This window comes from Peromyscus californicus, unplaced genomic scaffold (assembly GCF_007827085.1).
Source record: "Peromyscus californicus insignis strain IS unplaced genomic scaffold, ASM782708v3 Scaffold_12__1_contigs__length_115047231, whole genome shotgun sequence".
NCBI classification, from domain to species: domain Eukaryota; kingdom Metazoa; phylum Chordata; class Mammalia; order Rodentia; family Cricetidae; genus Peromyscus; species Peromyscus californicus.
The window spans coordinates 69,387,338-69,412,067 of record NW_026294413.1 but is presented as its reverse complement, the minus strand read 5'-3'; the positions used below and the strand labels follow the sequence as shown (position 1 = coordinate 69,412,067).

Genomic DNA, 24,730 nt, shown 5'->3' with positions numbered 1-24,730 from the left:
CTCGTCTGAGATTAAAGGTGTGTGCCATTATGCTCAGCCTAGACATGGGCTCGATATGCAGCACTGGCCTGGAACTTGCTACGTCGACCAGTCTGACCTGGAACTTGTGGTGGTTCTCCTGTCTCATCCTTCTGAGCACTCTATGTGCTTATTTATTTCTTTTGCAACAGAGTTTCATCTAGTTCCTGTCAAATTTGCCATAGGTCCATGGAGTTTAATTCTCTTTTGCCTACCTCAAAAATGGGATTACAGGTACAAACCACCACGCCTAGCTTTTAGACCCTTCTTTATTACACCAAGTTCTTAGGAGGCTCAGATGTAAGAGCCTGGTGCATGTGATTAGAACACTGAGTTAGGATCCCTTAATTCCTTACTGTCTTAACCAGAGGGAGACTCACACTCAGGTGCTTACTGCTTAAAGGAGTTGCCTGTTTCAGCTCAGAGACCCCAGATGTTTTTCTAATGCCCTGATCACTGTTTTCCAAACGACCTTAATGGTTTGGGAGTTGAGGCCCTACCACAGTGACAAAGTCTGGCCTTTGTCCATTAAAACTCTGCTTTTATATTTTTTTTTTTTTTGGTTTTTCGAGACAGGGTTTCTCTGCGTAGCTTTGCGCCTTTCCTGGATCTCGCGCCGTAGACCAGGCTGGCCTCGAACTCACAGAGATCCGCCTGCCTCTGCCTCCCGAGTGCTGGGATTAAAGGCGTGCGCCACCACCGCCCGGCGTGCTTTTATATTTTAAAAGGAATCCAGAACCGCCGAGTCAAGGAAACTCTAAGTAAGTAAAGCATAATCCCACATTTGTCATTCCTTGTTATATCCTTACTTACACAGTGTGATGAATCCTTTCTGATTCTGGTAGATGAGAGATCTGAGTCTCTGAGGTTTGAGGCTGTGTGGCAGCTGGTGGCTCTGCCTCTCCAGCTTCACACTTCTTTGGGCTCCCCTGTTAATGGAAAGCAAAAACAACAAAATAAAGGATTTCATCCTGCTAGGTTCCTTTTCTTTAACCTGGAGCTAGTAAGACAGGGCAGGACATACATAGTACAGGCAGGACAGACATTCACATATGGCCGTCTTTGTTATTTGAGAATGTGGAATGGGGCTTAAAGACAGGTACTTAAATTTGTGTGAGGGGGGGGTTCTATTGCACAAATCGTAAATGGTATTATAATAAAAGCCCGGAGCCAGATTATCAGGGTGAAAGCTGAAAGATCAGAGAAGCAAAGCAAGCCACAGCTACCACCTCTTACCTCACCAACTCCTCAGCCTGACAGAGCCTCTGCAAGAGAGTGAATTCCTGTCTCCTCCTGCCTTATATTCCTTTCTCTGCTCAGCCATATCACTTCCTGTCTCAAAGTTCCTAGTGCTGGGATTAAAGGTGAGTAATCCTAAGTGCTGAATTAAAGGTGTGGGCCACCACTGCCTGACATCTGTGGCTAACTGTGGCTGGCTCTGTCCTCTGATTTTCAGACAATAAAAATTTTTTATTTGATGCAGGTTCTCATGTTATAGCTCTGGATGGCTTGGAACTCACTATGTAGACTAGCTTTGCAACTCACAGATACCCACATGCTTTTGAGTGCTGGGATTGAAAATGTGAGCCACTATGCCTGATTAAAGGTAGGTACTTCAAGACTTTCCAACTGGGCCAGTTGGCTGAGGCCTGTAACCTCAACACTCAGAAGGCTAAGGCATGAGGACTGCAAGGTATGAACTACATAGCAAGACCCTGTCTTAAAATAAAAAGTAAAAAGAAGTCTGAGGGACAGAGATGACTACTACTACTTTCCTAGTATGTGTACGGCTGGGGCTCTATCTTTAATACTAGGGAAGGCTTTCTATAGGGCTGGAGAAATGGCTAACATGTACAAGGCCCCAAGCTCCATCCTCAGCACTGCAACAACAACAACGTGACAGACAGACAGACAGACATTCTATTCTAGCAATCGTTTTTACATTAGGGGTGAAGTGCTGTTGTTTGTTTATTTAGCTCTTTTAGAGAGGCCCGCCACCCAGCTCCCAAATAAATCACACACAGAGGCTTATTCTTAATTACGAATGCCTGGCCTTAGCTTGGCTTAGTTTCTAGTCAGCTTTTCTTAAAATTATCCTGTTTACCTTTTGCCTCTGGGCTTTTTCTGTTTTCCTACTTCTGTAAATCTTACTCTTACTCTGTGGCTTGCTGTGTAGCTCCATCTTTTCTTCCTCTCTTTCCCAGAGTTCTCCTATATATCCTCTCTGCCCGTCAGCCCCACCTATCCTTTCTCCTGCCTTGCTATTGGCTGTTTAGCTTGTTATTGGACCATCAGGTGTTTTAGACAGGCACAGTAACACAGCTTCACAGAGTTAAACAAATGCAATGTAAATACAAGTAACATAGCTTAAAATAATATTCTACTATAGTGAGGTACTTAGGATTAAACCTAAGGCTTCCTGCTGGCTAAGTATGCACTCTACCATTGAGTAAACTCTTCCAAACTTCTGTAGCCTACAGCCCCTTTTTTTGAGACAGGGTCTCACTATGTAGCCCAGACTGGATATGAACTGAAAGCAGTCCTCCTTAGTACTACGACTACAGACTTGTACCATTACGCCTAGCTCTAGAGTCTTTGTTGTTGTTGGAACAGGGTCTCTCAGTCAGCAGCGGTGGTTTTTTTTTGTTTTTTTTTTTTTGTTTTTTTTTTTTTGAGACAGGGTTTCTCTGTGCAGCTTTGCGCCTTTCCTGGATCTCGCGCTGTAGACCAGGCTGGCCTTGAACTCACAGAGATCCACCTGCCTCTGCCTCCCGAGTGCTGGGATTAAAGGTGTGCACCACCACCGCCCAGTGTACATTTTTATTCTCAGCGCTTGGGAGGCAAAGGCAGGTGGACCTCTGAGTTTGAGGCCAGCCAGAGCTACACAGAGAAGCCCTGTCTTGAGGAAAACACACACACACAGGCCTCCTGTTGTAGAATATTATTTTAAGATGTATTACATTTGTTTATTCTGTGGAACATTTGTTTAATGATGCAAAGATGTGTTTTTTTTTTTTTTTTTTTTTTGGTTTTTCGAGACAGGGTTTCCCTGTGTAGCTTTGCGCCTTTCCTGGATCTCGCTCTGTAGACCAGGTTGGCCTTGAACTCACAAAGATCCGCCTGGCTCTGCCTCCCAAGTGCTGGGATTAAAGGCCTGCGCCACCACCGCCCGGCTTGTGTTGCATTCTTTTATGTTGCATTTGTTTAACTCTGTGAAGCTGTGTTACTTTGCCTGTCTAAAACACCTGATAGTCTAATAAAGAACTGAACGTCAATAGCTAGGCAGGAGAAAGGATAGGTGGGGCTGACAGGCAGAGAGAATAAATGGGAGGAGAAATCTGGGAGAAGAAAGGGCAAGAGAACAAGGAAAGGGAGGATGCCAGGGGCTACCCACCCAGCCAGCCAGCCACAGAGTAAGAAGTAAAGAAAGGTATACAGAAATAAAGAAAAGGAGAAAGCCCAGAAGCAAAAGGTAGATAAGATAATTTAAGAAAAGCTGGTTAAAAACAAGCCAAGCTAAGGCCAGGCATTTATAAGTAAGAATAAGCCTCTGTGTGTGATTTATTTGGGAGCTGGGTGGCGCCCCCCACCCACCCTCCCAAAAGAGTAAGAGAGTATAAAAACAAACAAACAAAAACCAACAATAGCCTCTCTTTTGGGGTAGATAAATGGAAGGGTCCTGAGGAAGCTATCTAGAGATTAAAACTGCTGTTCAACTTTACACAGAGCTTTGACTAACCATGGAGTTAAGAAGGTGTATATGCACACTATGGTGTGTACACCTATGTACACATAAAACAAGTATGTTAAGAAGAAAGGGCAAAGCAAGGTGGGGGAGCTAAAGAAATACAAAAAAGTGGTTAAAAACACTTGCTGCTCTTGCAGAGGATGAACGTTCAGTTTCCAGCACCTACATGCAGCTCACAATCATCCTTAACTGCAGTTCCAGGGGATTGGATGCCCTCATTTATCTGCATTCACAGTCTGAATACATTCATGCAGGTAAAATACACACACATAAAACAAATCTTAAAAAAGGTCAGCAAGATGACTCAGCTGCTGATGACCTGAGCTCTGTCCCTGAAAACCACACGGTGGAAGCACCAAAACTTGTCCTCTGACTTCCACATGTGTGCCATGGCACATGCCAACCCCCAATCAATCAATCAATCAATCAGTAAATGGTTTGAAACAAAAAACACAATTAAGAAGTGTCCTCAACGCCCTGCATTTCTTGACTCTTGTCCAGAGAGGATTTTGAATTTTGTAGTGAAGACAATGTGCTGGGTTCAAGGGCACACACCTGTAATCTTAGCACTTGGGAGGCCAAGGCAGGACCTTGAGTGTGAGGCTGGCCTGGGCTATAAGTCAGGATGCTGAGTCAAACACTAACAATGGGAACTGAAGCCTAAGGGCTGTAACAAGCCTACCTGCTCAGGCTGTAACCTCTGGATCACATGCTTTTGCTCTGGCTCAGTCTGGCTCAGATGCCTTCCCCGGACAGAGGCTGAGGACGTGGGAGTCTTCTCCTTTGGTTCAAGGACCTGCAGCTGTGGCACTGGTGGAGCTGCAGCTTCCTGACCACAGGAGGGATCTTTGGTTTCGGTGTAGCTGGTGTTGCTGTCTCTGGAGACTCCAGGGCTCAGAGACTATAAACACAAGATAAAACATAAAGGAAAGTCACTTTCTATGGCAAATACTTGGGAGGGATATGAATGAATGACGGATATTCAAGAGACCAATGACTTTTCTAGCTTTTGCTCACTCAATACTCTGGTCTTTTTTATTTTTTTGATAAAGAGACTTAAGTCGCCAAAACAGGCATTGAATTTGGTATGTAGCTTAGGATGACCTCTACTTCCCAAGTGCTAACACAGTCATGGATTACAAATACTTGACCTTCCTCTAGATCATTTTGTCTCGTGTCTACTCCCATTTAAGTGAATGATCTCCAACTACTTATCCAACAAATTTACTAAGTTCCATCCAGGGGCCTATGCGCTCAAGTAGCTTGTGTTAATGAAAGAGAAATGTATTCAACATGCTTTGTACTCAAAGGGGTTTAGAATGGACAGGGATCCCAGTGACTCATGCACTGACTTTGTAATGAAGGGAGGGTAAACAGTGGAGACTAAAGGAGGACTTTTCCATCCCTGTTAGAAATCATTACAGGTTATTCTGGGTTTCAAAATCATTAGAGACAGGATTCTCCATACTCACTTTTCTGCTGCTGTTTGACGCTGAACGGGAACGGGATCGGGACCGTGACCTGGACTCTGATGTTGACCTGGAGTCCATCTTGGGTCTACCATGAGGGTTAGCGTGTACTCGTGCTTGGGATACATCTCTCTGTTTAGATCTTGGAGATGACTGTGGGTGGGAGGCTGAACTATCAGGAGAGCGAGATCTGGATCTAGAGCTAGAGGATGAAGGCGAGGAGGACCGGCTAGAGGAAGAGTCGGCCGACTGTTTCAAACTATGGTCTGGGAAAAGAGTGTGGGAAGCTCTTCTGCCCTCCTGTTCTAAAGACTGCTTTTTCACAGGTTCCTCAGGGGTCCCTTTGGTGGATGCTAATTCCTCTACTGTTGGAGGGAGGGAGTGAGCAGATTTTTCAGGCTCAGTTTCAAGACCCTTCTGGGCTGAGTATTCAAACAGTGCACTTTTCTGAGCCAGAGGCAGGACACTCTCATCTGACACTTTCTCTGCTGGAGATTCTGCTTTGGTGTCTGGAGTACTGGGCAAAGGAGACAGGCCTCTCACCAACTGGACAGGATGGGGAGACATTATCAGCTCCCTACTTTCAGGATCTGTATTACGAGGCGATAACTGAATGAGGACAGGGGGTGCTGGGCCTTCCACTGGCTCTATCTCTTCCTCGTCCTGGAGTTGCATATGAGTTGGAGGAGATGATGCTTCCTTAGTAAGTAAAGGTGGGGGAGTTTCCTCTTCACTGACTGTTTGCTCTGGCTGTAGCACAACAGGGGCCTTCTCTAGGTCTTCAGTGAGTGCAGGTGGGGAAGGAGACTGTGATCTTTCCTCCAAGCCTTGTGAAGACTTGACTTCACTAGCTTCCTGAAGGACAGAAACTCCTTGTGTGTCTTTCTCTTGCTGCTGTCTGGCTGGGTGACGACTTCTAGCTTCTTCCTGGGATCTCGTAACCCGCCCTCCTTTCTCTAACCCACCCCCTTCCTGGGATCTTATGATGTGGGATTTCTCATCTACCACCTTTTCTGGTTTTGTTGTGGGCATCTCTTCTTCTCCCTCTTCATCCTCCAACTGTTTCAGGATTGGTGCCTCTGCCTCTCTAGATTTCTGTCCCTCATCTACCTCTTCCTCCTCTTCCTCCTCCTCCTCTTCTTCCTCTTCCTCTTCTTCCTCCTCTATTTTTAAATTTCGATCTACTCTGACTCTCAGGTTTCTAGATGGTGCTTCTTGATCTTCCTCCTCCTCAGCAGCCTGGCTGTACTCAGAGAGTTTAGCTGCTCTTGCCTGAAAGAAAAGATACACAATGACTTCCGATGTACTTGTTCACAATGAACAGAGGAAAGAGAACATCTCTTAAGGTACTCTCACGAAGGAGAAACTGAGTGACACACTTTCAGCAACAACGGCTGACAGGGACTCCTTAGGGAAATCAAAGTAGAGGAAACAAAAGGAGCTCAACAATGAAGCTGCTTCTGGTTCGGTTTTTTAGCTTTCGATCTCTTTTTATGTATTTTAAAAAGATTTATTTACGTAAGTGTGTATTAGCTGCGTGAGCACAAGTGCTCCAGAGGCCAGCAGAGGGTACTGGACTCCTGGGAACTAGAGCTTCAGATGGTTGTGAGTTACTATGTGGGTGCTGGTGCTACAACTCCAATCCTCTGGAGAGCAGACAAGGGCTCTTAACTGCTGAGCCATCTTTCCAGCGCCAGCTTCAACTTTGATGTTTGTTTTTTTTGAGACAGGTTTCTAAGTGTAGCTTTGGCTGTCCTGGAACTCACTCTGTAGACCAGGCTGGCCTCAAACTCACAGACATCTACCTAATTCTGCCTCCCAAGTGCTGGGATCAAAGGCATGCGCCACCACCACCCATTCCTAGCTTTAAATTTTTAAAGGTTTATTTTATATGTATGAACATTTTGCTCACATGTATATAGTTACACCATGTATGTGCCTGGTACCAGAGGAGGTCAGAAGAGGGTGTCTGATCCTCTAGAACTGGAGTTAAGGATGGTGGTGAGCTACCATTTGTGTGCTAGGATCTGAACTCAGATCCTCCACAAGAACAACCAGTGCTCTTAACTACTGAACCAGTTCTCTCCAGACCTGACTTTTTAACTTCTAACATCTGGACAGAATATCTTAGAAAGCAGAAGGGAGAACTAACCTACCGTTATTTAGTAGTATTTATCACTTTGACATCTTTCTTTTATCTTTGAGATGCAATACCACATCCTACTTCTCACCTTCCTTCTCTTTCTCTCTCGCTTTTTTTTTTTAAAGGTATGGAGGCCAGAGTCTGGCCTTCTTTTTTTTTTTTTTAAACAATTTATTTGTATTTTATGTATATTGATGTTTGCCTACATATATGTCTGTGTAAGGGTGGAACAGAAATTACAGTTGTGAGCCGCCATGTGGGTGCTGGGAATTGAACCCAGGTCCTCCGGAAGAGCAGCCAGTACTCTTAACCTCTGAGCCATCTCTCCAGCCCCCTCTCTTGCTTTTGAGATAGGGTCTCATTATGTTACCCAGGGTGGCCTCAAACTCAGAGCAACTGTCTCTGTCTCCCAAGTGTTAAAAATACAAGTGATTACTGCCCTCCACTGTCATATCTTTGCACAATCAATTACACTATGCCTTTACTTCCCCACTGTTCTTCCTTAACATTACTTTATATATTTTTCAACTGCTCTATGTATTTATTAGCTATAGTTAATGCCATAATATAGTTTTAATTGAATAATTATGTCATATCTTGCCTTAGTATACATTTAAGAATACAGTCTAGCCTATTAACTTTAAATAGTTAATTTTTTTATTTTTAAAAATTACATTATTTATGTGTGTGGAGCTAAAGAGGACAACTGGATGGGAATTGGTATTCTCTTTCTATTATAAGGATCTCAGAGACTGAAATCAGGTTAGCAGGCACCTTACCCACTGAGCCCTCACATTTAAGTTTTTGTTTTTTGTTTTTAAAGAATGATTTATTTATTATGTATACAGTGTTCTGCCTGCATGCCAGAAGAGGGCACTAAATCTCATTATAGATGGTTGTGAGCCACCATGTGGTTGCTGGGAATTGAACTCAGGACCTCTGCAGACAGTGCTCTTAACCTCTGAGCCATCTCTCTAGGCCCACATTTAAGTTTTTAAAAACCACATATTAATATGTTCACGTCAGGCATGGTAGCACATGTCTCTAACTCCAGCACTTGGGAAAATCAGATAGCAGGTTCCAGTCCGACTCTGTCTCAAAAAAGAAAAAAGTTAAAAATGTACATAATTGCTCCAAAGTCAGAAGGCCAGAGCACATCTAAATCACGAAACCCCAGGAGTAACACTAGATGGCTACACAGCCATCTAGAGACATCCACTCTAGAACCATCTGTGATGGCGGAGGATCCACAGCACTGTGGAAGCAGCAACTGTCACATAGGACTGGATTACCTGTCTAACCCTGGATGAACGTCTTTCTCCTTTCCTTGGTTTCTCATCATCTGATTCACCTTTTTCTTCAGTAAAAGAGGAGCTCTTTCCTATCAAATGAAAGAAAATCAAGTCACACTCATTATAATATTTCCAGAATCATGACTTTTAAAACCCAACCAATCATCACCTACAAGCTGTTTAGTAATCTATTTCTACATTTCTTTCACATACACGATCAAGACTACGCAAGTCCCAAGGGTTCTTTTAATAAGTGGATGTTTAGGAGTATTTCAACACCTCAAATAACTCAAAAGTAAAGGAACCTCCAGGAATTTTAAACTGTCCAGCAGGGGTACAGAAATACAAAGTGTACCTATTTCTATAATGTCTTTTGGTATTCTGAAGCAGAACTTGAGACTTTACCATTCTGAAGCCTGGAATAGTCAGTCACACCTACAATGTCAGCCCTCCAGACATTGAGGCAGGAGAATTGCCGTGAGTTCAAGGCCAGCATGAGCTGCTACATGTTGAGTTCCAGGTCAGCCTGGACTACAATGTGAGACTGTCTCAAAAACATAAAACCAAGAAATCTTCACTGCTTTGCATCCACTTAAAAAAATTAATTTACGTATGTAGGTGTTTTGCCTGCATGTACATGTGTGCAGGTTTTCATCTTGTGCCTTCAGGGGCCAGAAGATATCCTGGAACCAGAGTTAGAGATGGTTGTGACCACTATGCAGGTAATGGGTATCAAACCCAGGTCCTCTGGAAGAGCAGCCAGTGCTCTCAACTGCAGAGGCATCTTTCTAGCCACTGTCGTCACTGTTGAAAAGTGTGCCTGGTACTACCACCCGCCCGTCCCTTTCCCCAAACACTGGGAATGAAACTCAGGACCTTGAGCACCCTGAACAAGCACTAGAGGGGGCTGGAAAGATGGCTCAGGAGTTAAGAGCGCTGGCTGTTCTTCCAGAGGTCCTGGATTTGACTTCCTGCACCTGCATGGTGGCTCAAAAACATCTGTAACCCCACTTTCAGGAGGTCTGATACCCTCTCCTGGCCTTCCTGGGCACCAGGCATTCACGAAATACACACACACACACACACACACACAGAGGCAGGTAAAGTATCTACACATATAAAAAGTGAAAACAAAAAGCAAACCCTCCTTCTGACTTAAGATGAGGTATTGCTATGTAGCCTAAGCTAGTCTGGATCCTTCTGCCTTGGATTCCTGAATGCTGGATTTTATTTGTGTGAGCCATGCAAGCTCTACTGCTAGGTTTGACCAAAATATTATGAGTAAATACATCAGTCAATCTGAACGACCACAAACTCAGGAAATGAGTAAGAATGTTTTCTTTTTTTAAAAAGAAGCTAGGGATACAGCTCAGTAGTATGGAGTGCTCACTTAGCCAAGTGTCAAAGACCTGGGCCAAAGCTCTCAGGGATAAAACAGAAAAGATGTAAACAGACAAATTAATTCCAGCTAAATGAACAGGGCTTTAGAACTGGGTCCTCTTGACTACGTTTTACACACTGGAGTTCAAGGTAGAAATTTTTCTTTCTTCCTTTCAAAAAAAAAAAAGTTTGAAAACTACCAATCTAGCCGGGTGGGGGTGGCACAATTTGGTCTACAGAATGAGTTCAGGACAGGTGGAATCACTTAATAAAGAGATCCTGTCTCAAAAAGAAAAAGAAAAAAGAGAAGAAAGAAAAAAGCAAGGCTCCTTTGACAGAAGAAAAGAAACAAATTAATTTATCTTTTAAGCAAAAACAAGGCCAGGTATGGTAATACATGTTTATTATCTGTACATGAGAAATGGAGGAGGATAAAGAATTCAAGGCCACCCTGGACTTCATGGTGACTTAAGGTCATCTGAGATGGTAAGATTGAGATAGTAAGATAACATCTAAGAAAACACAAGGACCTAAAGCACTTGTGTAACATGGCACAGGATCTGGGTTCAATCCCTAGCACTGTTAGAAACCAAAGCAAAACAAACCACCACTAACAACAACAAAGAATGGCAATAAAGTTGTGTATAAAGTTGGCCAGAGATAAACGTCTTTAGAGCCAAAGGCAAGTTTTATTAAGTTGTAATTTACAAATTAAACATACCTAAGTTTAATAAATTCATTCTCCACCTACTGTAAACTGTAGGTTGGTCTACTGTATATTATTTTGGATACCATACCATAAAACCTCAGTAATAAGATTCTGGGTAATTATTTCTTTAGAAGTACTAAGGGGTCATCAAAGAGATCTGAGAAAATAGGTAAGCTGATCAGTTTTGACCATCACTGTTTTATAAAAGTCATGAAAACTGGAAGGGACCTTCAGAATGAAACAAGGAATCACTAACAATACAAAGCATTGTATGGAGATGGAGGATAGCTTCCTAATTAATGGAAGGTGTTTATCATGTGATCCATGCCTGGGACAGGTGGTATCTTTCATTATCAATACCTGATCACATGAATGTTTAAAGTCAGATGTTAATACATGTAGACATTGAGCACTTTACCTAAAGCCAAACCCAATGCTACCAACAGGCTAATGGTAATGGAAATTCAGGGCTTGAAAAAAAGCTTTTTATTTCTAAGACGTCCAAAGCCAGAAGCCTTCTGAAGAAAGGGAAAGGTGGCTGCTAGACAGTGAAGGAAGCATTAAAATGAAGACTAAGTAAGGGCATTTAGGAGAGTAGTTTGGGGGCTGTTTTTGGATACAGAGAATCGCTATGTATCTCAGGCTGACTCCAAACTCTCCAAATTCCTGTTTTAGCCTCCTGAGTGCTGGGATTATAGAAATGTGCTACCACACTTAGCTGCAAAGTAGTTTATTATTATTATTATTATTATTATTATTATTATTATTATTATTAATTCTCAGACAACAAATCCCTGGAGAGGATTTACAGGACCCAAGTGAGTTATCTATGGCTCACAAAAAAGACTACTACCAAGGTACCCTTATACAAAGATAAGCAGCAACAACAGAGACCTAGCAATGATGCCAAACCTAAATATTAGTCAGACTTCTGAGGAATTTGTTGGCCAAATCCCCTAGAGTCTCAGCATCCAGAGTGAGAAAAAGGAGCAGGGCTACAAATTCTCTCAGACAAAGACTGAGTAAGAGCACTGAGGGCTCTGTTAAGGATGTATGATGGAGGGTGGAGGGAAGAAACCAATTTTCTCAGCATACATTTTAAGATGTTTTTCACCAGGCGGTGGTGGCGCACGCCTTTAATCCCAGCACTCGGGAAGCCAAGGCAGGTGGATCTCTGTGAATTTGGTCTACAGCCTGGTCTACAAAGTGAGTTCGAGGACAGCCAGAACTGTTACACAGAGAAATCCTGTCTTGAAAAACCAAAAAAATGAAATGTTTTTGTATTTTTTCCTAGACTGAGTTCTTAAAAACCAACATCTAATGGGGCTGGAGAGATGGCTCATCAGTGAAGAGCAATTGTTCTTCCAGAGGACCCTGGTTTAGTTCCAAGCACCTACGTGGTGGCTCACAACCATCCGTAACTCCAGTTCTAGGAGATCTGATGCCCTCTTCTGACCTCCGCAGGCACCAGGCACACATGGACAAATACATGCATGCAGACAAAATACATACCCTCATAAATCTTAAAAAAAAAAAATCTTTCTCTAGGGTTTTCTTTACAGCATATAAGGAAGTTTACTAGGATACAAGCCACAGATCCCAATAAAACACAACTGGGAAACTACTCTTTTGGTTAGTCATTTATACATCAGATTAGTCAAGGAAATTAATTGGGAGATTAAGAAGAAAAAAAAAAAGCAGAGTTCCAGGACTCACACTCCCCAAGATTCACAGAGAAGGCCAGAATTCACGGTCTTAAACATTCTACAAAAACAAGTAAGTGCCGGGCAGTGGCCGCACAAGCTTTTAATGCCAGCACTCAAGAGGCAGAGGCCAGAGGCAGGTGGATCTCTCAGTTCAAGGCTAGTCTGGTCTACAGAGCAAGTTCCAGGACAACCAAGGCTATTACATTGAGAACCCTGTCTCGAAAAACCAAACAAATGAGCAAACAAAACACTTTAAGTGTTACTAGTGATTAACCAAATGTGTTACTAGAAAACTTATTTCAACCAAAATCTTACTACTACAGAGTAAAACAGAAGAGGTATGTGGCATTTCTTCAGGTACCTATTAGGAGAGGTGGTACAGCTGAGCTCTCTCAGCCCTAACTCCTGGTGTTCATTGTTTTGGGGATAGAGCATGTCCATCTATCATAGGCCAGTAGAGCATGACAATGACAGCTTGCTGTTAACCAGAGCCTACTGCCCTGCTACTTAGCACACAGTGCAGGCTGGCCTGGAACTTGAGGCAATCCTCTGCCCAGCAGCCTTCCTAGCATGAAGTTACAGACTGACTTCTTACATGTATTCGTGTGGGAGTGAGCATGCACTAACGGCAGGTGTGTGGAGATCAGATGACAGCTTATGGGAGTCGGCTCTCTCCTTCCAACATCTGGGTTCTAGGGACTGAACTCACTGAACTCAAGGTGTCAGGCTTGGCAGCAAGTGTTCTCCCACACTGAGCTCACTGTCTCCCTCCCTCCCTCCCTCCTACATCTTCTTTGCAGTGTTTGTGACTGAACCCAGGACCTCATGATACTAGACAAGTGCTCTGTTGCTGAGCTACATCCCCAGCCCTGTACCGTATTTTCATCTTTTTTTTTTTTTTTTTGGTTTTTCGAGACAGGGTTTCTCTGTGTAGCTTTGCGCCTTTCCTGGGACTCACTTGGTAGCCCAGGCTGGCCTCGAACTCACAGAGATCCGCCTGCCTCTGCCTCTCGAGTGCTGGGATTAAAGGCGTGCGCCACCACTGCCCGGCTCATCTTTTTTTAATTATTGAAAATTAGATTTTACTGGCCAGCCTGGTCTAGATAGCAAATTCCAGGTCAGCTAGGAATTACGTTTTACTTATTGTGTGTATGTTTAAGTATGTGGGCATGTACATGCCACAACATAAATGTAAAGGTCAGAGGACAACCTTTGGACGTTCTTTCCTTCCATTTCATGGGGTCCAGGGAATCAAACTCAGGTTATTAAGTTTGGTAACAACCATCTTTACCTACTGAGCGATCCCATGGGCTTATATCAGCATCATCGAGACTGGGTCTCTCTAGGGTCTCTCTACTAGTCCTGGCTGTTCTCATACTTGCTGTTTAGATCACACTGGCCTTGAACTAAAGAGACCACCCTGCCTCTGACTCCCAAGTACTGGGATTAAAGGTGTGAGCTACTACACCCAACCTTATTTTTTGTAATATGAGGTCTTGATAAAGTGGCCAAACTGGTCCCAACTCAGAATCCTCCTGAGTAGCTGGGATTGATAAGCGCCAGCATGCCTGGCTGTATCACATCTCCAAGATTAGGAGAAAAGTCTCTGGCGTAAACACAGTGGAGAGCACTGAAGGCAACTGCTGGCTGTCCTATACTGAGTTCCTGGCTTTTCATTTGACTCTTCACCTCCCCCTTCCCTCTGGGTACTCTTTTCCTCTATCAATTATAATCACAGGTAAAGTCCTGCTGAGGATCTAAAACACCTGAACCCGTCATCCTCTCAAAATATTTGCTTTTGAAACCTATTTTATTTAAGGATACACTGTTTATTTTTCATTTCGAATTACATTTAGAATGGAGAAGATTTGTGTGTGTGTATGTGTGTGCGCGCGCACAACAACCTTGGCTGTTTGAGTGCTATCCATTTTGTTTTTCAAGAAAGGATCACTAACTGACCAAGAGCTTGCTGAGGAGGCTGGTCTGGTTGGCCAATGAGCCTCAGGGATACCAGTCTGCACTCTCTAGTGCTGGGATCACAAGTACACCAGGCATCCAGCTTTCTTCAGCACGAGTTCTGGGACCCATCCTCGGGTTCTCAAGCACTTTATTGGCTGAGCTGTCTCCAAGTCCCACAAGATCTTCCTCATAAAACACAGTGAGAAATGTCAGAAGTTCCCTACTTACCTAGAAAATTCTGAAAGTTTTTACTGGCTTGGCACTTGGAAGACTTTTGTAATATTATTTCAATCTGTTTTAAATTGTTTTTCTAAGTATCTCTGAAAACTAATAACTACTCTGGTGGTATTAGTCTAAGTCTGTTGTCCCTCCTTTGAAAATATCATGGAGTGGGGGCAGTGAGGAGGGAGGGAGAGGCTGGAAACATGGGTCAGCCGTTCAGAGCACTAGCTACTCTTCGAGTACCTGAGTTTGGTTCCTAGCACGCACATTGGGAGGCTCACAATCACCTACAGTTCCAGAATATGACTCCCTCTTCTGGCTTTCTCAGAAACTCAAACACATCTGGAATATACTCACATGCACACTAAAAAAAACGCAGTACTCCTATCTTTATGTTTCTGTACTATCCTAAAAACAATTCTCTTGTCTCTGGGCCAATTTAAACTGTACTGGTTTCTAAGGACCGTCTCAAATCTAGACCTCTGCCATGAGGCAATCTCTAATTACTCCAGTCCTGAAATTGCTCACTTTTTAAAAAAACTTTATGTATATAAATATTTTTGCCTGCATGTATTTCTATGTACTATTTGTATGCCTGATGCCTGTGGAGGTCAGAAGAAGGTATCAGATCCCCCTGGAACTGGAGATATAAATGGTTGTTAGTTACCTTGTGGATGCTGCGTAATCAAACTCAGATCCCCTGGAAAAGCAGCCCCAGATCTCTCACTCTTATGATGCGGTTGTATATACCTAAAATATTAAAACTTGAGAGACAAGGAAGATAGACCTCAAGAATGAGTTTAACCTGGGGCTACATGGCAAATCCCTGCCTTAAAATACAAAACAGCCAGGTTAGGTGGTGCACACCTTTACTCCCAGCACTCCAGAGGCAGAGAGGTGAGTTTGAAACAGCCTGGTACAGAGCAAGCTCCAGGGAGAGACCCTGTCTCAGAAAAACAAAAACAAAATAAAACAAAGGGCAGACAAGATGGCTCAGTGGGTAAAGATATCATCTTGTTAAGCTTAATTCAATCCCTGTAATCCATGATAGGAGAGTCAACTTAAGTTGTCCTCTGGCCTCCACATGGAATCTTGGCATTGGTGCATCCACACACACACTAAACAAATGAATGCAATTTTTAAAAAATCCTATGGTAGAGTGCTAAAGGGATGCTCAGTGGTTAAGAGCGTGTGCCACTCCTCCTGAGGACCCTAGCCTGGTTCCCAGCATCCATGTCAGGTGGCTAAAACACCTGTAATTCTAGCTCCAGGGGATCCAGTGCTCTCCTGTGAACAAACGCACAAACAGATACATATAACTAAATATGGAAAATAATCTTTTAAAAAATCTTTTATGTGCATCATTTGTGTCATGTACTTTACTATCTTCTATTTTTAAAGTTTTATGTGCAATTATTCTCTTCACCAACAGACAATACATGTGCTAATGCCCCATATACTCTCCTAACAGAGATATGTATATAGCACAAATTCTAATACATATTTCCATGACTTTTGAGAATGATGATAATTCACTTATAATAGACTTTCTCTCTTTCCTCCTGGCTTTATAATCCGTGGAAAAGAGCAGTAAAAGCAGAGTGAACCAGCCGGGCGGTGGTGGCGCTCTCCTTTAATCCCAGCACTTGGGAGGCAGAGGCAGGCAGATCTCTGTGAGTTCAAGGCCAGCCTGGTCTACAGAGCGAGATCCAAGACAGCCAGGACTACACAGAGAAACCTTGTCTCGAAAAACAAACAAACAAAGAGCAGAATGAACCAAGTGACAGTCAGCTATTTCCCTATTGGGGGGAAAAAGATGTCCCTGGAGAACTTTTCAATCACTCCAAAATTGTGTTAAATTTATTAAAAATTTTCCAGGGGGGCTGGCAACACACACATACACATGCATGCACGCACACAAAAAGAGAAGTGTCTATGGCCAGCAAGATGGCTAAAGGTAAAGGCACTGAGACTAAGTCTAATGACTTGAGTTCAATTTCCAGAATCCACATGGTAGAGAGAACAAACTTCTACAAGTTGTCCTCTGACCTCCACACATGTTCTGTGGCATATCCCCCCCAACCCCCACATACTCCAAATGTAGCAAGGGAGGGGTGGGCTACAGAGATGGCTGAGCTGTTAAGAGCACTGGCTACTCTTCTGGGTTCAATTCCAGCACCCATAATGGTGGCTCACAACTGTCTATAACTCCAATTCCATGGGATCTGATCCCCTCTTCTGGCCTTGTGGAGCACAGACATACACAAAGGCAAAACATTCATACACATAACATTTCAAAGGGACAGAGCACTTGCCTAGCATATGCTAGGCTCTGGATTTGATCCATAAACAAAGTGGGGGGACAAAAAGAAAAAAATTATTATCAGAATTTTCAGCTGGGGCTATAGCTCAGTTGGTAGAGTACTTACCCATTATGCACCGAGCCCTAGGTTTGATCTTTAGCACTGAATAAAGCAGGATGTGATGGAGCATACCATAACCCACATCTTGGGAAGCTGATGTTCAAGGGTAACTCTTGGCTACTTAGTGAACTGGAAGCTAGACTACACTACATGAGGCTCAAAAAAGGGGCAAGAGGGGGAGTTGGGAGGTGGTGGCGCACGCCTTTAATCCCAGCACTCGGGAGGCAGAGGCAGGCAGATCTCTGTGAGTTCAAGGCCAGCCTGGTCTACAGAGCGAGATCCAGGACAGGCACCAAAACTACACAGAGAAACCCTGTCTGGGGGGGGGGGGGGGCGGCGGGGATTTGAAAACAAAACAGGCATGGTGGTGGCTCAGTGGTTAAGAACACTTACTACTCTTACAGAGGAGCCAGGTTCAGTTCCTGGCACTCACGTGAGCTCACAACTACCTATCACTCCAATTCCAGGGCATCTAATGCCCTCTTATAGCTCTCCTGGGTACCAGGCATACATGTGATGCACATACATACATGCAGGCAAAATACTAGTCATATACATAAAATAAAAATAAATAATTTCCAAAAATTTCCCTCAAGTACTCAGACTAGGATCAAGAAATATAGACATTAACCAACCTCACTTAAAATTAGCCTCAAAGGTCCTTCATTTTCTTTCAACCTTACATGAAATTTCTCTCTCCAATAAATATTTCCAAAAAAATTTATCCTTTTCAAGGAATTCTACGCTAATCAGAAGAGCTGAAAACACACATATCCTAACAGTGTTAAATATGGAGGGACTGTCCATATTTAACAATCCTGATAACCATTAACGGTACTAACAGTTGAAAATATTTGTTCATTTACACATTGGCTTACTACACCTACCTAACGTCCACCATCACACATACACACTGCCTTGAAAATCCTAATTTTTGCTAGGCACTCAGGAGGCTAAGGTAGGTGGGTATGTGTATGAGACCAGCCTTGTCTATATTAGTGAGTTTCTGGACAGCTAGGGCTACATATCAAGACCTATCATAAAAAACAAAACAAAATTAAAATCTTTCCAAAAGACAAAGGCTGTATTTATAGTCTTTTTACTTGAGATAATAGGAAAAATGAGGTACCTAATATTACTATCATGTAAAAAAAATTAATCTTGCTTGAACCAATTAAACAAATTAGGTTAAGCTCTTTATAATATGTTCACAAAACAGTGCTTTGCCTTTAATAGCATTAAATAACTGTGATTATATAATGATTTTATCAATACCCATCTACTTACTAGACTGTAAATTTCCTTAGAGCAGACATCTTTTTTTCTAGTATATCCTGGGGTCTAGCATATGCCTGGTATACAACAGGCAGGTAATAAAAAGAAGTGTTGAATAATAAACAGTAGATGTCAAATCCAAGAGTGGTGGTGACTAGATGTATGCATACAACAAAGAGATGAAAGTAAGTTGTGACTGTTGCTAAATTTGGAGGTATATAAAAGACTGAAAAGGTACAGAGAAAAATCATACTAACTGTTAAGACACCTAGTAGTTAACATGTAAGTAAAATCACATTTCAAAAAAAGACATCATTTCTCTAAAAACAGACGTCAAAGATCAGCTTTACAGAACTCTCCTCAGGCTTTCATGGAGGCTTATCATGAAAGGAGGCATCACTACCTCCCCCACCAACTACGCAGGATGGACAAACAGCGCAGTGGGGAGGGAGATACGTACTGGGCGAGTGTCTGCTGAGCTCCAGCTCTGGTCTCTCCAGGCTGCTCTGAAAGTCAGGAGGCAGCAGGGAAGCCACTCCCTCAGGATGGATCATCTCGTCCTCCGACTCAGCTGAAGCTTCTGCAAAGTACACAGTGGGTCGGGGCAGGGAGGGAGTGAAGGGCTCAGCATGTGGGATATGTAGGCGTGAAGGACGGCAGGCAAAGTTATAGATACAGACACACACACCAAAGAGTACTGAACAAAAAGAAAACACCTCCCTAGTGCTAAGCTCTACCTCACTGACATGGTGCATGACTTCTTTCCACCTCCTCTTCTATTCAGTCCAACTGAGCATCTCTTTCCCTGACATAGTCTGACTGTAACTCATCTGGCATCACAAAACACTGAAAGCAGATGAGCAGCAGTCTCACCTGACTTACTCCTGCCATTAGTTAGACCCATCTACCTGTGACAGAGACCAAAGACCTGTTAGAAGTGACAGCGGGCTTACCTTCAAGCTCTGCAGCCTCTCGAGCTTCCCGTTCTAGACGCTGTCTCAGAAGCTCCTGCTGCTTTTCCAGGTACTGCTTTATGAAACTGTTCTGGCTCATTTCCTCCCCAATCTGTGTAGAGGAGATGGGATAAGAGCGTCTAAGGAGGCAGCTATTAGGTGACTAGGAAGGTCTGAGTGCAGGTAACAGATACCTGAGTCATGAAATAAGAGGCTAAGCTAATTGTTTTTCTAGTTCCAATCCTGCCATAGGTTCTTAGTTTTATTCTTTTGTTTTTGTCATGGATAAGTACATAAAAATATATTTAGACAGACAAAGCCTAAAATCCAATGTGAAGCTCCATAGCTTAGGAATGGCTATTCTAAATGCAGAGAAGCATGTACTCATGGCGATGTACATACTTTGAGTCTGGTTAAATTAGCTTCATAATATTTTTATAATGAATTTTGTTCTAATGAATGAAAACTTTTTAAAATTTACTTTATGTGTATGGGTGTTTTGGCTGTTTGTGTACAGTCTGTGCAGCACATGTGTAAAGTGCCCAAGGAGTTCAGAGGAGGGCATCGATGCCCTAGGTTTGGATACAAGCATCTAACTCTGAGCTGTCTCACGGATACTGAGAATCAAACCTGGGACTTCTGGAAGAACAGCCAGTACTCTTAATTACTGAACCATTGCTCTAACCGAACCTGCCCCACCCTCCTTTAAAAAAAAAAAAAAAAGAATGCTTTAAAAATTCTTATCACAAATTTAAGTTTTAAGTAATTGTAGGAATGGGAGAGATGGCTCAGTGGTTAAGAACACTGGTTACCCTTCCAGAGGACCTGGGTTCAATTCCAGCATCCATATGGCAGCTTAAAAAGGTCTGTAACTCAGCTGGGCGGTGGTGGCGCACGCCTTTAATCCCAGCACAGAGCCAGGCGGATCTCTGTGAGTTTGAGGTCAGCCTGGGCTACAGAGTGAGTTCCAGGACAGGCTCCAAAGCTACACAGAGAAACCCTATCTCAGAAAACCAAAAAAAAAAAAAAAAAAAAAAGAAAAAAGAAAAGAAAAAGGTCTGTAACTCTAGTCCCAGGGGATCCCACACCCTCACAAAGCCACATTCAGGCAAAACACCAATGCACATAAAATAAAAATAAATCACTAAAAAAAATTTACTCCTTAAAAAAAGATTTAAAAGAACTAAAAATAGGGCTGGAGAGATAGCTCAGAGGTTAAGAGCACTGGCTGCTCTTCCAGAGGTCATGAGTTCAATTCCCAGCAACCACGTGGTGGCTCACAACCATTTGTAATGAGATCTGGTGCCCTCTTCTGGACTGCAGGCAGAACACTCTGTGCATAATAAATAGATAAATCTTTAAAAAAAAAAAAAAAAAAAGAAAGAAAGAAAAAAAACTAAAAATAAAGCCAGGCAGTGGTGCCACATGCCTTTAATCCCAGTACCTGGGAGGCATAGGCAGAAGGATCTCTGTGAGTTCAAAGCCAGCCCGGTCTAGAGAGAACAGCCAAAGCCACTCAAAGAAACCCTGTCTCAAAAGACAAAAACAAAATAAATAAAGATAATTATGAAACATTCTACTAAAAGCAACAAAGGCAAATTACCTTATAAAAAAAAACCATGAATTTAAGTAATTTCTATAAGCAATAAAAATCTGACAGTTTCTAAACATGTAAGAATTTATTTTTATCTTATGTGCATTGGTGTTTTGCCTGCATGTATGTCTGTGTGAGGGTGTCACATCTGGGAGTTACAGACAGTTGGGAGCTACCATGTGGTTGCTGGGAATTGAACCCAGGTCCTCTGGCAGAACAGCCAGTGCTCTTAACCACTGAGCCATCTCTCCAGCCCCCAAGATTTTTCTCTTTTAGTTAGAGATTTAAAAAAAAGAAAACAGCCGGGCGGTGGTGGCGCACGCCTTTAATCCCAGCATTCGGGAGGCAGAGGCAGGCGGATCTCTGTGAGTTCGAGGCCAGCCTGGTCTCCAAAGCGAGTACCAGGAAAGGCGCAAAGCTACACAGAGAAACCCTGTCTCGAAAAACCAAAAAAAATTTAAAAAAAAATAAATAAATAAAAAATAAAAAAAAGAAAACAGAGAGCTAGAGAGATGACTCAGCGGTTAAGACAACTGATTACTCTTCCAGAGGACCTGGGTTCAATTCCCAGCACCCACATGGCAGCTAACAATTGTCTATAACGCCAAGATCTGACACCCTCACATAGACATAAATGCAGGCAAAACACCAATGCTAATAAAATAAAAATAATTTAAGAAAAAAAAAGGAAAGAAGGGCCGGGCGGTGGTGGCGCACGCCTTTAATCCCAGCACTCGGGAGGCAGAGCCAGGCGGATCTCTGTGAGTTCGAGGCCAGCCTGGGCTACCAAGTGAGTTCCAGGAGAAGGCACAAAGCTACACAGAGAAACCCTGTCTCGAAAAACCAAAAAAAAAAAAGAAAAAAAAAAAAAAAGGAAAGAAAACAGTCTAAGTAAGTATACCAGGGAAATGCAAAGAAATTCCACAAAGCAAGTCTACTCCATGTATCTGGGATCCAAGAAACAGAACTCTCAGAAGGCTCTCATTTTCTTTCTTCTTTTAGATTTTTCAAGACAGGGTTTCTCTGTGTAGCCCTGGCTGTCCTCTAACTCACTATGTAGTCCACGCTGGCCTTGAACTCAGAGATCACCTGCCTCTGCCTTCTGAGTGCTGAGAATAAAGGCAGGAGCCATTACCGTCTGGCTAGAGGCTTTTTCTTTTTTTGGTTTTCTGAAACAGGGTTTCTCAGTGTAGTTTTGGTGCCTGTCCTGGATCTCGCTCTGTAGACCAGGCTGGCCTTGAACTCACAGAGATGCACCTGGCTCTGCCTCCTGAGAGTTGGGACTAAAGACGTGCGCCACCACCACCCAGCTGGAAGGCTTTTTCTATTAAAGATAAGAATAAACAGCACTATGGCAAAAAAAGAAAACTACGTTAAAATTTTATTTAAAATTTTCAGTCCAAAGAGTGATGTTAATGCACAAATAACTTAAAAAGAAGAATTCTAGGGACTATGCTTCTTCTGGAAACAAGGTGACTGGCTTTAAACTTGAAATCCTTAGGCATCAGCACCCTCAGTTTGAGTAGTATAGGTGATAGGTGTACTACCACAATGTAGCCTGCTGGTGGTGCCCCCCACCCTGTGTGTGTGTGTGTGTGTGTGTGTGTGCGCGCGCGCGCGCGCGCGCGCGCGCACATTAGGGATCATACCTAGAGCTCTACCAGTAATCTATATCCTCAGCCTGAATTTTACCTTTTCATCTAAACTTTTATATAAACTAGAATTTACCTAAAAATAATCTACTATTTATCTTAAAACTGAGAAGAGTAGGCATGATGCATATCTTTAATCCCAGCACTCGAAAGGCAGAAGCAGGCTGATCTCTGTGAGTTTCAGGCCAGGCTGGAGACAGAGCTCAGCAGTTAGAAGCTACTGTTGCCCTTGCAGAGGACCCAGCTTTGGTTCCCAGAACCCACACTGCAGCTCACAACCACCTGTAACTCCAGTTCCAGGGGACCTGACTCTCTCCTCTCACCTCTACAAGCACCAGGCACAAATAATGCACATGCATACAAACAAAATAAAAACTTTCTACAGAGTGAGTTCCAGGAAGTCAGGGCTGTTACACAGAGAAACCTTGTCTTGAAAAACCAAAATAAATAAATCAATCAATCTCAAACAAATTTTAAAAAAATAAGTAAATCTGAAAAGAAAAAAGTCCTAGTCCAAAAGATCAAGCTCCACCAACCCAGGAAAACATTTTGTCATATATCTCAAAAGTTCAAGTGTAGGGCTGGAGAGATGGCTCAGAAGTTTGCACTGGCTGCTCTTGCAGAGGACCTGGGTTCAAATCCTAGTGCATGGTGGCTCACAACCATCTGTAACTACAGTTCTGGTCTCCAATGTCCTCTTCTGACCCCCGACAACACCAGGCATGGACATGGTGCACATACACAAATGGAGGCATAACACTCATACACACAAAATATAAAAAAAAAAAATAATATTTCAATGAGTGAAATTAAGAGACCAAGGAAAGGAATATACACTCACTACTTGAGACACTTGCAACCCCACTTCCACAGAAAGGGGAGTGCATATATAGCTTCTATCTGTAATCGTACCACAAGAGAAGCTGAGGCTGGAGAACTGCCATAGTTTGAGGCCAGTCTGGGCTACAGAGTAAGTCCCAGCCTCAAAAACTCCAACGCAACCAACAGCTTTGTTTTGAGTAAAAAGAAGCCTTTGGCACACCATGCATTGTAGCGCACACCTTTAATCCCAGCACTAGGGGGGGCAGAGGCAGGTGGATCTTTGGGAATTCCAGAGTAGCCAGGGCTATGTAGAGACCCTGTTTCAAAACAAAAAAACATCCATGCCCCGCTCCCAAAAAAAGGGCTAGCCAGCCCAGGGTTAATCCTTTTCCCCCTTTCTGTAACACTACCAATCATTCTTGCTGTCCTTCAGTCTTCTCTTCACAAGTTCCCCTCCAGTCCTTCTTACCTGTCTACAGACCTCCAAAAAACCAAGTCAACCCCAATACTTCCTATGTTTTCTGTCATGTTTTCTAACACTAAATACTTATTTTCACCTAAAGTAAAGGAGTCTCTCAGTACTCAATGGACATCGATGAACTGTGGGTTCCAAGTATAAGAAAACAATAATGTTTGCTGCAAAATCTTTGTTAATAAAAGTAAGGCTTCGGGGCTGGAGATATGGCTCAGAGGTTAAGAGCACCGGCTGCTCTTCCAGAGGTCCTGAGTTCAATTCCCAGCAACCACATGGTGGCTCACAACCATCTGTAATGAGATCTGGTGCCCTCTTCTGGCCTGCAGGCATACATGCAGGCAGAACACTGTATACATAATAAATTAAAAAAAAAAAAAGGCTTCAAAGTCTAAAATGCAATGATCCAAAATTACATCTGTGAATTGACTATTTTAAGTAGTTTCTTTTTTAAATTATTTTTTTTTAAGATTTATTTATTCTCATATATTTTACATGTATGACTGTTTTAACTGCATGGATGTACGTGCATCATATGTGTGCTTAGTGTTCAAAGCCAGAAGAGGATATGGGATGCCCTGGAACTGGAGTTATGGATAGCTCTGAGCCCGCCATGTGGGTGCCGGGAATAGAACCTGGCTCCTCTAAAGAGCAACAAGTACTCTTAACTACTGAGCCATCTCTTCATTTTTTTTTTTTTTTTTTTGGTTTTTCGAGACAGGGTTTCTCTGTGTAGCTTTGCGCCTGTCCTGGAACTCACTTGGTAGCCCAGGCTGGCCTCGAACTCACAGAGATCCGCCTGGCTCTGCCTCCCGAGTGCTGGGATTAAAGGCGTGCGCCACCACCGCCCGGCGAGCCATCTCTTCATTTATGTGTGTATGTACATGTACCTT

General features: G+C 43.0%; 1 protein-coding gene across 1 annotated transcript in view; it reads right to left on the bottom strand.

Moving 5' to 3' along the window:
- Acin1 (apoptotic chromatin condensation inducer 1) overlaps positions 1–24,730 on the bottom strand; it is a 46,649-nt gene that overhangs the window by 18,226 nt on the left and 3,693 nt on the right. The window contains 6 exon segments of the mRNA XM_052733239.1: positions 832–947; positions 4,449–4,667; positions 5,239–6,507; positions 8,671–8,759; positions 18,805–18,924; positions 19,298–19,409. Coding sequence (XP_052589199.1) covers positions 832–947; positions 4,449–4,667; positions 5,239–6,507; positions 8,671–8,759; positions 18,805–18,924; positions 19,298–19,409 — 1,925 coding nt within the window.